Here is an 18298-nt window from a genome sequence, read left to right as displayed (position 1 = left end):
TGAGAGGGAGGTTGTCACGTGAGAGGCCCAATTAGGGTTCTCTAGGGGCATGAGGTAATAATATCATATTAAGTTAATTGATTGAACCAAACCACCTAGCTCAATCTGGGTTGGGGAAGAAATTTGATCCATTGACTAAGTCAAACCATTTGACTCGATCTAGCTTAGACGCAACACCACTCAATGTTATTGGGACAATCCACATAGGCGATTGGGACTAGATGCTCGCCTAAGCAATGGCCAGTTAAATTCTCTCACCCGATAAAATTTTAAGCGCTCAAGCCTTGCCTCGCCTTCCTCAAGTGCCTAGGCGAGCGCACAAGCACCCCATGACAACATTAATATTACAATATTTTGAATTTATTAATCACAAGGCATAAAGGACAAATTGATGAAAAAATTGTTATCAAACCAAAAAAGTTTAGGTCAAGAAAGATATCAAATGTGTTACGTGACCATTATGTGTTCAATGAACTAAAAAGAAAAATTATTTGATAATTTCATAGTCAATGAGGCATTACATATCAAAATATTGATTAATTAGGAAAAAGCAAATCAAAGAAGTGTAGGTAAAATTAAAGTGTCAAGATGAACACATGTGATATTAGTGAAAAAGAAAGAAAAAAAAAGGATTAAAGAAACCTAGAATAGTTTCCAATTTTAAGGAATAACAAAAATAAAATAAAAAATTTCAAACAACAAAGATGTGAATATACAAACATGTTTATATATATATATATATATATATATAAAATAGGTGCTCATCAAGACAAATGAGTCAAAACCGATCAATGTATTTCAAATTAACCACTTCTATGTTGTTGCAAGCAAGGGTCGTCGTCCTATGCTGATCAATAGCATCAATCCATGGGCGGACTGGTACATGACAATCGATATCAAACAGTATGTCGATACCATTTTTCAAAAAAAGACTGAAAATTACCAAAAATTCACGAAAAATCATTTTTTAGGTTTTTCTAATCCCATTTAGTGGTAATTTTATCGTATTTAATTAAGAATGAAATGTATATGAGGCATAAATAAATGCATAAGGTTGTGATTAACCCTAAATACCCCCTAAATGTAAGACAATAGACTTATTTAGGACTATCACAAGAGAATTACCTTAATCATGTTTAATCTTTGTAAATGTGCATTAATACATCTCTAACTATTTGAAATGATAATTAAAATATAGAAAGAAGCCAAATAACTTCAAATTGGAGATAAATTCCACTAGATCCCAATTTACGGTCCCTTTTTCATTCAGATCATAGCTTGATTACCACTAATCACCGATTAGGAACCTTAATCACAAGTAGGTGTGAGAAAGAAAATGAGAATGAGAGAGCGAATGAGAGTGAGTGAAAGAGAGGGGAAGGAGGGGAATTTAAGCCCAAAAGAGGCCCCAATGGTCAATTTAACAATTAGGGTCAAATGTGACCCAATTTGGATCGGTATCGATCAAACACCGATGATACCGACCCGTATCAACCCATACAGCATAAGTTTCGACTGTACCGGCAGATACGTCACCCGTACCAATCAATACCAAACCCTTTTCCTACGTATTGCTTGAAATAAGATGGTCAACATAGGATCGATCGTCCATGTCGTACCATTTTAGGCAGTATGACAATTATAGGTTGCAAGTAAGTTTAGGCTTTGATTTTTGTCTTGTAACATAGTTGATACATAATTTAATAAGTTTAGGCTTTGATTTTTGTCTTGTAACATTTTTGCATAAGTGATTATGCAAGTGACAAAACTGCATAATCAATACAAGTTCTCAAAAAGAGTTTATACATAATTTAATAAGTGATTATACTTATCTAATTGAGCCATCTAAACAAACAGCTGATAACAATAATCACCAGTATCTAAAACCTCAAATGCAATAATTAAAGAAAGTATAAGAAAACAAGTCAGTAGCTAATGACAAGCACCCATGATGAGAATATGGTCCCTACATTATAAAGAAGCCAATCTACGATAAATATGTTGCTTCAAGCAACTAATCTAAAATTGTCAATTTGCAAACAATTAGTCAATGCATTATTGAAAGTATTGAAAGTGGCAAGAAGATTTAAATTCACTAGTTGAGACCTGAAGCAGTTCCTTTAAACCCATTAGCTTTGGCTGCCCATCGAGAATGCTAAAAAAAGCATAAACCAAAGTAAGAACTCATACATAGAACTGCATATTTACATGCAATCATAATAAAAGAGAAAAGTCACAAGGTGCCAAATTCAAGTGAAAATGGAACAAAAATAAATTATGCAACGGCATATAAATTCAACTAGATGGATAACAACATGCCATGGAGCCAACAGCTGCATATACAAAGGCCAAAAGCCCAAGATAGGGTTCAACATAAGTAAACATCCATACAAGGAAGCCCTTCTTATCTTTCCAAACCATAGACATTTTCCTCGCTTCTCTTGAGCTTTTCTTAAATTTTTTCTTTAAATAAGTCACATTTGCTTCAAATTTTTCAAGTAACTTGAATTTGGCGCTTCCTCTTGGCACCATGCAAATTTCATAGGAACTAACATGATTTCTCCCAATCAAGGAAAATTTAAATCTCACTTCATCATAATTAGCTAGCTTCTATGCTTTACAATGAGTTTTTGCTTAAATTAAAGCTGAAAATTTTTGCTTGAAAGCTTCAATTGTTCTTCAATAAGTGAATTTTTGTGTATTTCGAATACTTCTACTTCAATTTGAGCTAGAGCTACTCCAATTTGGCATGGATTCATGAAGACCCTACAAAGATCTACGTCAATCATTTTGGTGAAAGAGAGACCCCATTGTCATCCCACATTCCGAAATGATAGTGACCACTCTAATTCCATCATTGGAAGAAGAGATTGGTAGAAAGCTCCATACATTCAAAACTCTTAAGAATGATATCACTCAATTTGCTACCAACATCATATCCCTGAAGTCCAATTAAAGAATGACCTATGATTATGATCACATCAACTAAGTAGGATAGCTTTTGTTCTGATTGCTCATTGGACAAAAGATAGCCAAGAAGCATGTATCATCCTCTAGATTCCAGGATGGAATATGTGATTTCATCATCACCATAGAGCTACAACACATGTTTTAAAAGATCATGTTCTAAAGATTGACAAAATTAGACAAATGAGAAAATTTTAAAAGATATAAAGAATCTAAAACAAAGCTAAAAAAGTGATTAGTATGGCAAGATATAAAAGTTATGATAATTTCTATAATAAACTTAGTACTAAATATGGTGAAAAAGATATATATCAAATTGCTAAGGATAGGGAAATAAAGTGTAAGGATCTAGGCAAAATTAGATCCAATAAAGACGAAGATCAAAGAATACTTGTTAATGATAATGAGATTAAGGAGGATGAAAAAATTATTTGTATAAATTATTTAATAAATATTTCACACAGGACTTAGATTTAATGATAAATAATAATGATAGATTTAATAATCATATATCTATTCACAAAATTAGAGCTACTGAAATAAAAGACACATTAAAAAGAAAAAAATAAGTAAGAGTGTGGGTCCTGATGGTATCCCTATTGACGTTTAGAAAAGTTTAGGGGGCAAGGGAGTAACTTGGTTAACTAACTTATTTAACAAAATCATGAGATTCGGAAGAATGCCTAACAAATTAAGAAAAATATTTTTAGTGTCAATTTATAAAAATAAGGATGACATACAAAATTATTCAAATCATAGAAGAATTAAAATCATGAGTCATACTACGAAACTTTTGGAAAGAGTTACGTAAGTAGGATAAAGCTTGAAAGAAATATCTACAAGAAACAACTTAGTTTTATATCCGGTAGATCAACAATAGAAGTTATTTATTTATTAAGACAATTAATGAAAAAGTATAAGGAGAAAAAAAAGATTTATATATGATTTTTATTGACTTAGATAAAACTTATGATAGGGTTCCTAGAGATTTATTATGGTGCGTTTTAGAAAAGAAAGGTGTACCCACTAATTATATTGATGTTATTAAAAAAATATATGATGATGTAACTACTTGTATTAGAACTTTAGGGACTATCTGATGAGTTTCCCATTAGCACAGGATTACACCAAGGAGCTGAATTCTATCACTACCTTTTCATATTGATAATGGATGAACTTACTAATCACTTACACAATAAACCTCCTTGTGTATGCTATTAGTTGATGATGTGATCCTAGTGATGAGAGCCTATTAGTTGATGGTGTGATCCTAGTAATGAGAGCCTAAGTGAAATTAATTATAAACTCAAACTATGGACGCAAACTTGAAAAATTAAAGATTTTAAATTAACTAGGACTAACACTGAATATATAAAATACAATTTTAGTGATTCTAAAAATAGACAAGAGAATATAATTAAATTGGATCAATTATTCAACAAGATAAAAAAATTTATGAAGATATTATTCATAAAATAAAAACAAAATGATTAAAAATACAAGAGGCGCAGGAGTCTTGTGTGATCATCAGATAACTTTGAGAATAAAAGAAAATTTTAATAAGACAGTTGTGAGACTAACAATGCTTGATGCATCAAGTATTGGACAATCAAGAAAAAACATATGCAAAAAATTAGTGTTGCCGAGATGAGAATGTTAAGATGGATGTGTAAAGTTACTAGAAAAGATAAGAAAAGAAATACTTTTATTCATGAACAACAAAATATCACTTCGATCAAGCAAAAGAGGAGAGAAAATCGCTTAAGATAATATAGACATATGTTGAGGAGACCTCTAGATGCAGTAGACAGAAGAGATGAAATAATCAATGTTAATGATACGAGAAGAGATAGAGGAAAACGTAAAATGATTTTAATAGAAATTACAAATAAAAATTTATGTACTCTGAACTTAACTAAGCATATCGTCTTTTACAAATCTCAATGGCGACAAAAGATCCATGTAGTCGACCCTAAATAGTTGGGACTTACTGTTTTGTTGTTATTATTGTTATTGTTGTTATTGTTATGACTGCATGACATAGTCTTGTGTCCAATTGATATGGAAAAGAAATAATGGATGGATTACATATATTACATGATACAAACTAACAAAGGCGAGATTGAAAAGGTAGTCTCCAACCTTGAAAAATCTATGCCCTATTTCCATAAAATTGAATGGAAATGGGATAACAAAACATTTAGGGTCTTATATCAAGTAACAAAAATTAAAATTTTCATTGTTTATGAACTTTTTATAATTATAATATATACATTCTGATAATGATTAATCAATATGTTGACTTGATGTAGGTTACTACCTAAATTCTATGTCTAAAATAGGTACACCTTCGCCTATGATAATAACCTCTTATTGGCTCCTTCAATGTTGTTATTAGATTACACCAAGACATTTCATGCGTAATTGATGCAATCATTAACGAACAATGAGTGCCTCATTTTTTTATATAGTCTAACACATGAAGCCATGAACACTTATTAATCAATATCACTTTCAGGATATTGATTTCGAGATGATTGTGGCACATATAACAAGAACATTGTCATTAAATGTCAATATAACACAGATATTGATAAAACATTTCACAAAATAGAATTCTTATTTTCTTCAACTAAATGATGCCTATAATCTAATTGATTTTTTAATTACAACATTACAATTAAGTGCTAGCTACAATAGTTGGGAGGATTTACACCTCACTTGAGAAAAAGAGCAGTACAAGTCATATTGTAGACCATGTTATCCAACGACTACAAGTGCAATTGATCCACCTTATTATAGATACACCAAATTTGGCAAATATCATATTCATTATTGGATAAGCTGGTACAAATCCATTTATAATGTGTCTAAGGCTACACTGCCTAAAGTTGAACATGCAAACGGAGGAGCTCAAATCATATGCAAATCAAAAGTTTTACAATGATGACTCAAGTCCGATAATAGATTAGATATGTGTAGTAAGTAGACAAGATGGTCCACTACTAGATGAGGCAATAGGATCTAGCATATCCATTTTGATTTTAGAATAAGTAGTGTACTAATAGGTAGATGCTAGCATAAGTAATAGGACCCATTGTTTGAATGTAATTGGTTTACAAGTAATTGACCATCCATGGGTCACACAATACACATTTTTCTTGGCTATAAAAAAGAGAGATGCCATTCATCACAACCAATGACCAACTGATTGTGATCAATGAGCAGGAAGTCAATTTAGATGACAAGACTTCTCCATCAAATTCTGATTATCATTAGGTCCACTGTGTTTGCATTAAGGTAGATAAGCGAAAATCTACTGATGATGGTGGCTGATGCCAAGCAAACGACATGTGGAGCATCAAACAAGGAATTATATTTTACTCACGTTACCTAGTAGACAATCATGATGCACTTGGATTCACTTGATTGGCTCATGAAAAAAAATGACGAAGTGAAGACTAAAATAAATTTGGAAAGATAAGGAGTTCAAAAGTTCCTCATCATCACACCTTACAGAAGTTTCAAGGGCAATAGTGTCATAAAAATAGTTAGCCCCTACTTGTAATCTTGATCAGGTGCCAATATCGATCAACTATACCCTCATGTTTCTGGTAAGGATCCATGTATTGGCACTCAATGCTAGTTGATAATATCCAAACCAGAGGAAAAGAGGAAGAAAAGAGGGAAGAAAATGAATATTAGTGGAAAAGGCAGAGGTCACAAGCGATAAAAGGAGAAACAAGAGCCAAAGAAGACAAAGGATAATGAGGCAAAGAAATAGGTGGAGTTAGAGGCGTATAAGACAACAAGAAAACAACTACTAGTGAAGGCAAAGGCCACAAGCGATAAAGGAGAAACAAGAACCAAAGAAATCAGAGGATAATGAAGCGAAGGAATAGGTGGAGTTAGAGGTGTATAATACAAGGAGAAAACAAATACTAGTGGAGAAGGCAGAAGCCACAAGCGATAAAGGAGAAACAACAGCCAAAGAAGATAGAGGATAATGAGGCAAAGGAATAGGTGGAGTTAGAGGCGTATAAGGCAAGTAGGAAGAGAACGAGGCACCCCAAAAGAAGGTGAATACAATAGGGCAACCTTATGAGTTATGAGGAGGCAACAGTATCATGTATGCCAGCATGTATCATGGTGGCATTTTGCTAGGGAGAAACAAAGGAGAATGGAGGAGGAAAAAGAAGAAGGAAGAACGGCAAGGAAGATGGAGTATAAGGGAGGAGAAAAAGGTTCTGATCCAAAAATGGTAAGTGGCTAGCTTGCAACCCGAGCTGACTCCTGACCATGATGTGTGAAACATGGATGACATTGCATTACTTATCATTCCGAGCAATAGGCTTACTAGTCACCTGATACGCCTTATGTGACAATTATATCAAGTGGTAATCCTGATATTAACCAATACTAAATGAAAATTGATGGTTCATGTATCAGTTCATGGTCCAACAAGTAAATACAAGCTTATATTGATTGGTGTATCTAACTTTTAATACAAGCTTATATTCATGTATCAGTTCATGTACGAGTGTACCTAGGAAGAAGGAATCGTGACGACAACAATGTTGGTTCGCAGTTGAACACGAGAAGAGGAATCACAATCAATTTCTATTTTAGGTTTTTTCTTTCTTTTTATTAATGCTTAGTTAGACAGCCCACCACTATTTTAGGTTTTTTTATTGTTTTTGAGTTGGACCAAGCCGCCTGAAATGAAGGTGGTTCACATACCAATCTATGTTCGGACCAATATGTATAGCTCGTTTTGTATCAATTTGAGCAGTATAACAATCCAATTATAATATTGTGACGATCAATCTAAGGACCGACATCAATATCATACCTTACAAAAACTTCATATTCTTTGTGATGGGAAATAATTCTGTATAATAAGCATTTATCTATTCCAATAGGAAAGGTGTAATTGTTTTTAGCATATATAACAATCTAATTTTTCACATATTTTTAAAATTTTACACCATGGACCATCGTTTCACTCGGACCAATACAAAACAAGCAATACGTACCAATCTAATCATGACCATCTAAAACACTATACCCATTAAAAAATAATTAATTAAGACTTCTAGGATTGTGTTCGCAAGCCCTCTTTGCCTAAACATGAGCCCTCCGTCTATCGCTCATCATTGCTTGCCACCTGTTGCTCGCCATGTGTCGTGCGCTATCGATGGGCATGCTTCCTCCTCTTCCTCTTCCTCTTCCTCTTCCTCTAAATGTTGTTCCTCCATTGTCTACTCTTCTACCTCTTCCTCCTTCCACTTTTTCCACTACCTCTTTTTCCTTCCTCCTTCATCCTCTTCTCCACCACCCTTTCCTCTTCTCCTTCATCCCCTTTGAGTCACCAATACATATCAATGTATATGTCGATACATCTATACCAACCAGTTCATACCGATCTCACCAAGCTACCCATACACTTCCGATACTCAAAAAGACATTGCTTGTTTTACATACTCATCTATGCTTCTTTTTATTATAAAATCATTTTTTGGCTAATATTTATCTTTTAGAAACCACCCCACCTTTGTTCCCCCTCAACAAGAAAAAACCAAAAGTATGGCCAAACCTAATACCAATTTCGCTTATGAACCTTGGTTTTATTTTTTTTTTACATTCACACGTTATTAATTGTATATGCTATGGAATCATATGTATACTGTTTTAGTTAATTATATTTGTATGTGCTGGTCATTAATTTTTTTGAAACTTATGTATGGAGTCGTTATCAAAGGTCACGTATTCTTGTATTGTTCTAAATGTGAAAATTCAGAAGCTAGATTATTAAAATTTTCAAGGCATATTCTGATGATGCCCTCGCTATTATATAAGTCTGACTAAAGTAGTTCAGTTTTAGTAGAAGTTGTTAGACTTTGATATTGTACTAGGCTATTAGATTATTAGTAAGGGTTTCATTTAGCTGGCTTGTTAAAATATTGTTTGTACTTAAGATCAGGGTTTGCCGTACCGAGCCATACCGCCCGGTACAGGCGGTACGTACCGGTCCGACAAGTTGTCGGTACGCGGACCGCCCTGTACCGGTCCGCACTGTCCGAATCGAAACGCCGGTACGGTACGGTACGGCGAACCTTGCTTAAGATACTGGCAAAAGTTGTAGGTTCTGAAGAAAGACTGTTGGAGTTCAAACAAAAGAACAAACCACAAAAATAAAATCAGTTTGACACCATAATCTTACTAACCAGTAACACTAACAATGATATTATGCAACATGCAATACTTCGGATCACAAGAAAATTCACAAAAGCAAGCAAAATCTTTTGGGAAACAACATTTCAAATCTGGAAACACACTAATCTTTGAATGTCTTTCGGGTAAAATGTCTGTCATATATTAATGAAGATATGCAGTTAGGTGGTAAATTTCTACTATGACATACATGCAGCATAGACTTAGACCCAAAAAGTCCTGTGGCGTACTCACCCAACCATGTTGCAGCTAAAGCTAGACTGGAGAGCAGTAAGACGATAAAGGTTGTTGAGAACAATAGATGGATCTGACCCCCTTTTCAGCTGATAGGAAGAATGTTATCAAAATGTAATGATGGAGTTTAACAGCAAATTCAATACAAAAGAAAAGAAGATTAAACCATATATAGTAAATGGCATATGTTATTACAAGCTGAACCAACCTCTATTACAATACGCATTCCAGATCGGTCGCTTTCATCACGAATATCACTTATGCCATCTAAAGTCTGTTATCAGTAGCATAACAGTCAAATAATTAATGATAAAATCCATCCCAACTCCAAATAAATGAAGGTGATTTTTTTTGTTTGCAGGCGATACTGGTTGACAAGGACATTAAATGCCATTGAGATGAGTTAAATTAGCATCAGAAACATATCAAGACCAACAGGAACTACAATAACTGTTCCGACACAAGTTCCTAACCATCTAATGTTGGTGTCAGACCCACATTCCAATCCAGATCTTGATAGATGATAAAGTCGAAGATCTGAGGTCCACCTATAGGGATAGAGTTGCTTGGGAGGAAGCAATGCGTAAAAAGAAAATGAACAAAAAAGAATAAGAATCTCATTTTCCTGTTTAGCACTAAAAACGAATGAAAATTACCCATAATGACTAAAAATGTCAGTTTTCTCTGCTAACAAAAACAATGGAAAAAAGATGTTTATTAAGGGAAAGAAAAGAAACTAAATGAACATACAATTGTAAGTATAAGACTCAAAAGATTCTATTACAAACAGTATAAATACAAATAACAAGATACCTCCAAGACTTAAGATCACCAACATAAAGCTTAAGTTTGTTAGTTAATTACTTTTGTTTATGAAGACAGCAAACATTAGTTAAAATTATATATATATATATATGACACACAAGCATATAAGTAGAAAGCTGCAGAAAAGATCAAAGCACTAGTTCTACTCCTTAAAGCTCCTAATATATACTATTGTGCAAGTCAAAATTAGTAACATTCATGCAATTGCTTCTATGGACTTATATTTTGCAAACTGTGACATCTTAAAATTCCTACATTTCCAATAGTCCACCTAATCTTCGGAATATTATGTTATTTTCAAAACTACTGAGAACATGATGCATGAAAATGTTCCCCTTACATAATTTTGTGGCTTCTAGCCAAGTATGATAATATATATTTTTCTCTTATTCATCTATAACTCTTGCTTGCCATCTGTAACACTTGAATTCAAGCGGAATAACACTAGTTTTTTCAGCTGTTGATAAAATCAATCTTAAATGAGGTCATAGTCCTGGTCACCACATCAGTTTCTAGTCCTCTGGTTCAATATTTCTAGAACAAAATGCCAATATTTGGATCACTCCAACTTTAGAGCAACTACATGTCTTGAGCTACTACCACCAATAATATTCCATTCAAAGTATCCATCAATTGCCTACCACCAGCCTGCTGGTGTAACTAATGATACAACTGTTGAATAGTGCAAATGACTCCAGAAAGAATGCAATTTCAGGCTACAAGAAAGTGCACATATCTTTCTGTAATTTGACCATTTCAGAAAATAGAACAAACAAAGAGTGGCAGACAAAAAGATTGCCTTATCTTCCACAAGTTCGGCGATTTTCTCCACAAGGGCAGATTTATTGGTCTGGTAAGGAATCTGAAATAAAATAAAGACACAAAAATGTCTAGCGGGTTAAGTATAGAAAATTAGCAGATAGCAAATTAAATATACTTAAACCACCTCCTTGATTATTATGGAACTGCGTTTGGTTTTCTCATCAAGATATTCCACATCAGTCTTCCCTCTCACTATTATGCGGCCTCGCCCACTCCGATACGCATCCAAGATCCTTCAAAAGAATAACACAAGAATATAACACATATTGATCAAGGACCAACAGGTAAAACCAGAAAAGAAAAATAAAATACTATGTACCCAGAATTTCCCATGATTATGCCTCCAGTTGGAAAGTCAGGACCAGGCATGTACTCCAGCAACTCTTGGAGCTAAATGGTATAAACCTAAATATCAGTTCATTCTGTTCACAAAAATCTAAATGGCATAAATATAAATGTCTTCTGTTCACAAAAATAGAAGGGTTAATAAAGAACACCACCATATTAGTCACATCCGTAACAACCATAACTACATTGAAATATTGCTGAATGAGGGGCATAATGGAGTCATTTCATGCACACAAATGAGTTCCTAAGATTCTTATAATATATTACAAGCTCAAACATATCTGATCTGACATCAAGAGAACTTTTTAAACTTAGTGAGAAAGTTTTGTTCCAATACTACATTAAAGAATCCTTTTCAGTTCCCAGACATTAATTCCAGAAAGAAGGTTTTCTGGCTCCTGGATCCAGAGACAAGCCACTAATATTATAAACAAACCCTCAAGCTATCTCAAGATCTAGATTAACCCAGCCTCTTCTAATACACATTGTAGTTTAATGACCCATCAATGCACTTAATATAAACAAATGGTCGATAGAAACATAAACAGAATTTCATCCAGGTTTACAAATCCTGGAAACTAACACAGTTGTCACTGTGTTTGGCAAATTGAACAAGATATCCAAAACCAAAAACAGAAGCAAAGGTCACTGTGACAAGGATAATACCTCTCAAGAAACAAGACTGGTATTCAAAAACACTATGACTCTAAGGCTTTAAAAACATGGTACATACAGTGGAAGAAACAACCCACCAAGAATGGATGATTATTTTTTCTAATTAAAATAATAAAACTTAATTAAATATTCATGAAATAACTAAAAATCAAGGAACTTGAAAAGACGAGAACAACTTTCTTTCGATGTCAAGAGCAGCCACCATGACCTTCTTACAGAGAACTGAAAATAACTTACTATAAAGAGCTTCAATTCAGATGAGCTTAGACTCCTAACTCACAATAAGCTTCACAATGATGTATAATTTATCTAGCAAATAACTCAAAATTCGTATCAAAATAATATAAAATGAGTATTAAAATTCTAATTTATTGAAAAACTGAAAGACCATTGTGTTCATCTTGACTTCTCTTGATTGAGTGTATGGAGACACTCCTATGTCAAGAAAGCTAGTATGTGAACTAGTGGCATCATTTGCTATCTTTTTCAAAAACTGATGATCTGTCACTTCTTGACACTTGTTCATATGAGCAATTAAATTTTCACTTGTTAAATACTCCCAAAAAGAAAGTTTATCATATTTAATTGACTTAAAACAACTCTCCTTTGGGATATCTTGACTTTTGCTTTGTGTATCATAGGAGATCTTTTATCCCCCGAAATTTCATCTTGCTCGTTACAAAGTTAGCATTCCTTATTTCTTAACATTATTATTTTTAAGTTTATAATAATATTAGATAAAGCTCTATTCTATTTTTTGAGTTTATTTTTCAAATTTAAGCTTTGCACATGTCATTAGCACCAAAGCAAATCATGAATCCACCTCATGGTTTAGTATAATTTAATTATGCATGCCAATCAAACCATATCACATAATACAAGTTAGTTATCTTCTTATTATTTTTTTTATTTATTTTTAAAAATAAATTTAAATTTAAACGATCGATTAAACATACATGTCAATGTCGATGATTATTTTCTCTTGCTCCATAAAAGATAAAACCCTCTAACTTATAGAATAATGATCAATTATATCAAGGAATGAGTAAAATTATTATATATTTACACCAACTCGTAATGTCTTAGGTTGGATTTCATAAAAATCATTCCAATGACCTAATCAGTAGAAATCATTGTCTCCTATCAAACGCCTTCTTTCTTTGACGGAACAACGTCTCAAAAAGAAGAGGAAAAAGGAAGAAGGGAAGAGGGATAGAGATGAACATCAAAGAGTAAAATTTTATTATTCAAGTTGTGATGTTCCAAGGGTTTATTAAACCTTTGTTTATAGCTCTCAACCATGCTCTCTATTGTTTCCAAGATATGTGAGAGTGAACTATAACTTATATGTTCCTATATTCTCTCAAAATATCTCTGATACATAACTCTAAAACTCCTAAAACACTACCAGAAAAAGGACTAGCATAATATATATTATATACTACATACACATTAGGGCTTTTGGATACTAACCAAACTCTAAATGTCTCTAGAGACCTTTCAAAATTATCTGAACAGCAATGACGATATATATGTCTATTCTTATCTTGTATAGGATTAGGACCCCTCTCTTGATCCAATTATCACTGAGACGACCCATTTCAATCTAGATTTAGTCTCACAATTCAATAAATTTAAATTCAATGAGGATGTTGGGGTATACCAATGGATCCAACTGATAAGGGATGATCTAACAGAGTTCGAGCCAAACTCCAAATGAACCCAACTGGAGTTCCAATCCAACACCAATTCGAACCTAATCAAACCAAACCACGATCAAGTTAGATTTTGAGCTCAAAGACTAGATTCAAGTCAACTTTAGCTTAACTCGACTTTAACTCGAACTACGATTCAAATTCAATCTAGCTGGAGTCAACTCAAGCTCAATCAAATCCAAAGAGGTCAAATCCGACCAGATTTGGTCCAACTCTAAGACCTAAAGCCATTAGGACTCTCCAAGTCTTAAAGACACTAGGACTCCTAAGTCCCGTAAAAGGAGAATGCTTGTCCTACCTCAGCTATAAAAGAGGGAGGAGAGCCCCGTCTAAGGCATCCCAAGGCAGCAGCAAACAAGCAAGTCGACCCTAGTTTTTTAGCTTCTATTGAGAGCAAAAGAAGAGAAGAGAAAAAAGAGGAATTCAGAAAAGGGTTCTGCCCTTCAGGCGCAACCCCTTTGTCCTCAAGTTCCAGTAGTTGAAGCCTTGCATCGAAGCTTTGTCCAACTGATCTAAGTAGTCCAAAAAACCTGGTGCTCGCTATCCAAACCTCATGAGAGAGGAGGAAACCAAAACCAACAGTAGGTCCTTTTCTTCAGAGAGCACTCAAGTGCTCTCCAAAGACGACCTGTGTTTTAATGTTTTTGTCCGAGTCTCATATCGCTCTTTAGTCCATTGCTTAGCCCTTATAGTTGGCACTTTAAGTTTACGAGCAATAGAGGCTGTTTTACGTTCGATTTTACGCTTGTTCCTAGTGATATCTTTATCCTCTACAAACTTCCATCAGACCAGTGGCATCAGATTGACAGATTGTCGAACCCGAACCCCATATGGATCCGGTGATATCAAAACACCAATCCCTCATTTGTGAATGGTTACCAATAAGCAAGGATACAAAGCCTCCGGAGAAGGGCAGGACCCTTTTGTGAGGACGAGGTTGAAGGGCAGGACCCTTTTGTGAACTCTTCTTCTTTGGAACTTAAGGAAGAATGGGCGGTGGTTGAAGGAAGAATGAGCTTTGACGAGGTTGTAACCTCGATTTTATGCTTGTTATTGACGATATCTTTCTCCTCCACCAAAACTTCCATCCAAGGTAGTATCAGATTGACAAATTGTCAAACCCGAACCTCATACGAATCACAATGTGTTGCGAAGCTCGATAAAGGTCAAGGCTTAGCCCATTTATTCTATTAGGTTCTAGTTTCAGTAGAGTCTTTTAAGATGATTAAGGGTCACCAAGCTGCTATAATTTTGCATTGTATCACTAATTTATCAAAAATTGTCTGAAAAGGAAAATCAACAACTATTGGTTTAGTTTATCATACCTGCTCTCATCAATTTTACCTCCGAACATGATACTATCACCATTCCTAGAATCAAAGTAATCCAAACACCAATGGAGGTAATGACCATGTGTGATATAGGACAATTTAGGTTTCTTTATTCAAAAATAAAGGAAGAGAGTGTGAGAGAAAGAAAGATAATCACAGAAACATACAAAGAAAAGAAATAGATAACTGTGAGGCTCATTCAAATTCAAGGAGTAATTCTCATGAATGAATGTCACACCTTCATGTCTCCCACGAGAACAATGAATTTATATCATCAGAAAAATAAATATGATTTCACACCATTGACACATAATATGAGAAGATACTCGTTCATTCATTATCTACATTATATCAATTGTAATCTCTTTACCATTTTCATAAACTCCAAATATAAGAATAAAAAATAAAAATATGAAATAATAAAGAAAACTTTGTATCATAAATAGAAACATACATGTCAATCATTCTATCTTGATACGATTACATAACTATGTCCTATAAAAAAAAACATACATATCAATCATTCTATCATTCCTTCTTTTGAGAAGATATGTTTTCATATATGTTTTGCTTATTGATAAAACATATGATTGACAGGATTCCTCCTTAGCAGACTCTTCAATCAAGAAAATTTCCTTGTTAATTAGAGATCTCCAATCCAAGACTTATGACCTTCCTTTTCCTTTGAAATATTCATTCACTCTGTCTCCTTCCTTCTTCCTTCTCAAAAATATCTCTGATTGGAAAGTTTGGTCATGGCCAAAATGGGTTTATAACTTCATTAAGTTAAACCTATTGGAAAAGATTTGTAATAAACCAAAGAGAGCTCTAAATTCATTGGTTAAAGAGTATGAACTGGTGTGGTATTGGTCCATGCCTTGACTATTGCAGTACTTATAGATGTAATTGCAAACTTTAGTAAAACCTTTGGTTCAAACATTTTAAAATAAGGAACCCAGGGTTGCTTCTCATTCTTGATGCCTCACCCAATCACCAATTGTTTAACCATTTCCCTCTCAACCAAACAAATCCTCCAACTAGCAAAATAAAAAAATGTTTTTGCCACATCATAGCCTACTACCCAATCAACCTTCAACACACTCCCTCTTCAAGTGTGTAAGATTTAGGCTCTAATCAACCTTGAAACTTGATATGAACTGGTTCACTCCAAAAGCCTCGACAAATAGTATAAATTCTTCCTGTTCTATGAACACAAAAAAACGTTCACACAATCAACTAGGTGGGCCACCTAAAAAGAAACAAACTGAGGTCAAAGTCAAGCTTCGTAATTTTGATTCTCGAATCCATGTTGGTCCATGGGTGGACCAGTACAGGTCTGATCCATCCTAATTTGTTCTGGTGTACCGTGTGTTGATACGTTGAAATGTTCCGAAATGTATCATGAACCGTTGGGGAAGGGAGAGGAGGGGAGAAGGAAAAAAGAAGTCAAGGAAAAACAAAGAGGAAGAAGAAGGAAAAGAGGAAGGAATTAGAGAGAAAGAAGGAAGAAGGAAAATGAGTAAGAGGAGATGGTGGAAGAAGAAAGGACCAAGAAAAAGAGGAGGAAGAGGAGGAGAAACTGGTGCCAACGGAGGAGGAAGAAGAGGCATATCGGAGCACTCGAGGGCCAACAAGAAACATGCAATAGGAATTGAGGGCTAACTGGTAATGAGTGATGGGCAACAGGTAGGAGGCTTGCGAGGGGTGAGTGCAAGCGATTGACATGCGAAATCATCGAATGAGGAGTCACAACCACGAGGAGTTTGCAACGTGTTACCCCATGTAAACATATATTTGTATAGATTAAACCAAAGGACTATCATATCGATCCCTTGCAAGACCGATACGTATCGATGTACCAACACACAATACATCGATACATACCATTATGTTGTTTCAAAGTCTAAGGAGAAGTGGAAGAGGAGACAATGGAGGAAGAGGAAAAAGGAACAAAAAGGAAGAAGAGATAGTGGCGAAAGAGGAGGATGTAGGAGGAAGAGGAAGAGAAAGAGGCATGTCTGATTGCAGTGTGGAGTGAGATCATGCAATGTATCCTGCACACGTGAGATACAATTAGGCAAAGGGGATGAGAAGTAATAGTGTGTCGATCAAGTTGTGACATGCACAGGGCGCGATTAGGGCAAAGGCATAAACAATGCCAAAAACGACACTGGTTCGTCATACTAGTTCACACTAGATCCAATACATATCGGTCATTTCATATCGGTCTGGCAAAACGACATTCCTTAACTAGATCTAAATAGCCTGATTTGGACTTATCTACGTACCGATCAATAATCAGATTGATAAATACCAATAGATATCAATTAAACCATGCAGAACTAGTCGAGATTTAAGTCCTTCTACATATATGGAACTTAATCGAGAACAAGAATTAGCAAAAGAAACAATGTGTTGAAAAATTGCTCAACTCCATACATTCAACACCATGTGCAACAATAGGCTTACATAGATGTAAAAGCATATGTATCATCCAACACAATATGAAACCACCCCATGTAAAGGTACATCTATCATTCAAAAACTCCAAATTGCAACTCCAAACTATGTGACTTTTATAATTCAATAGGCTTAGATAGATGTCGATAATTCTGCAATTAAGAAATTACTGGGACATGTCACAATTAAATATAATAATTATCTATAGCACACAAACAAGAAAAAGATACAGATATAGTTATTGGCTTAAGTATCAACAACTCCAATGTCTTTTGCATAAAATTTAAGAGAAAACAAAAAATCATGCTTACTGTAGCTTCAGGATTATGGATCAAAACAGAAAGAGCATCCACAAGCTCCCCAAGGTTGTGAGGAGGTATATTTGTTGCCATTCCAACCTGGTAGTATAAATAGAAAATTACTTGTATTGCCTCTAATCATACAAAACAATAGGTTTAGGAAACATAAAAGTACTGAACAAAAAACTGACTCATAGTGCACTAGATGGGCTGTACCGCAATTCCTGAAGATCCATTTAATAGTAAATTTGGGATACGAGCAGGCAAAAGAGATGGCTCTTTTTGTGAGTCATCAAAATTGGGTACAAAGTCAACCTGTCAAACAATCAAGCATCAAATAGAAGGGTAGGACTAGAGAAGACACATTCTAAGGAAATTTAAAAGTACT

At 34.4% G+C, this 18298-nt stretch overlaps 1 protein-coding gene across 2 annotated transcripts in view; it reads right to left on the bottom strand.

Moving 5' to 3' along the window:
- The window catches only part of LOC103985565 (DNA gyrase subunit A, chloroplastic/mitochondrial), a 47427-nt gene that overhangs the window by 22832 nt on the left and 6297 nt on the right, over positions 1-18298 (bottom strand). For both annotated transcript variants that reach the window (XM_009403304.3, XM_009403305.3), the window contains exons 6-13: positions 18127-18225; positions 17923-18009; positions 11402-11472; positions 11207-11315; positions 11060-11122; positions 9644-9709; positions 9436-9524; positions 2107-2155 (exon numbers count right to left, since the gene is read on the bottom strand). In XM_009403304.3, coding sequence (XP_009401579.1) covers positions 2107-2155; positions 9436-9524; positions 9644-9709; positions 11060-11122; positions 11207-11315; positions 11402-11472; positions 17923-18009; positions 18127-18225 — 633 coding nt within the window. The remainder of the gene's footprint in view (positions 1-2106; positions 2156-9435; positions 9525-9643; positions 9710-11059; positions 11123-11206; positions 11316-11401; positions 11473-17922; positions 18010-18126; positions 18226-18298) is intronic.

Source organism: Musa acuminata, chromosome BXJ2-5, assembly GCF_036884655.1.
Source record: "Musa acuminata AAA Group cultivar baxijiao chromosome BXJ2-5, Cavendish_Baxijiao_AAA, whole genome shotgun sequence".
Taxonomy (NCBI): domain Eukaryota; kingdom Viridiplantae; phylum Streptophyta; class Magnoliopsida; order Zingiberales; family Musaceae; genus Musa; species Musa acuminata.
This window is presented reverse-complemented; position numbering and strand designations above follow the sequence as displayed.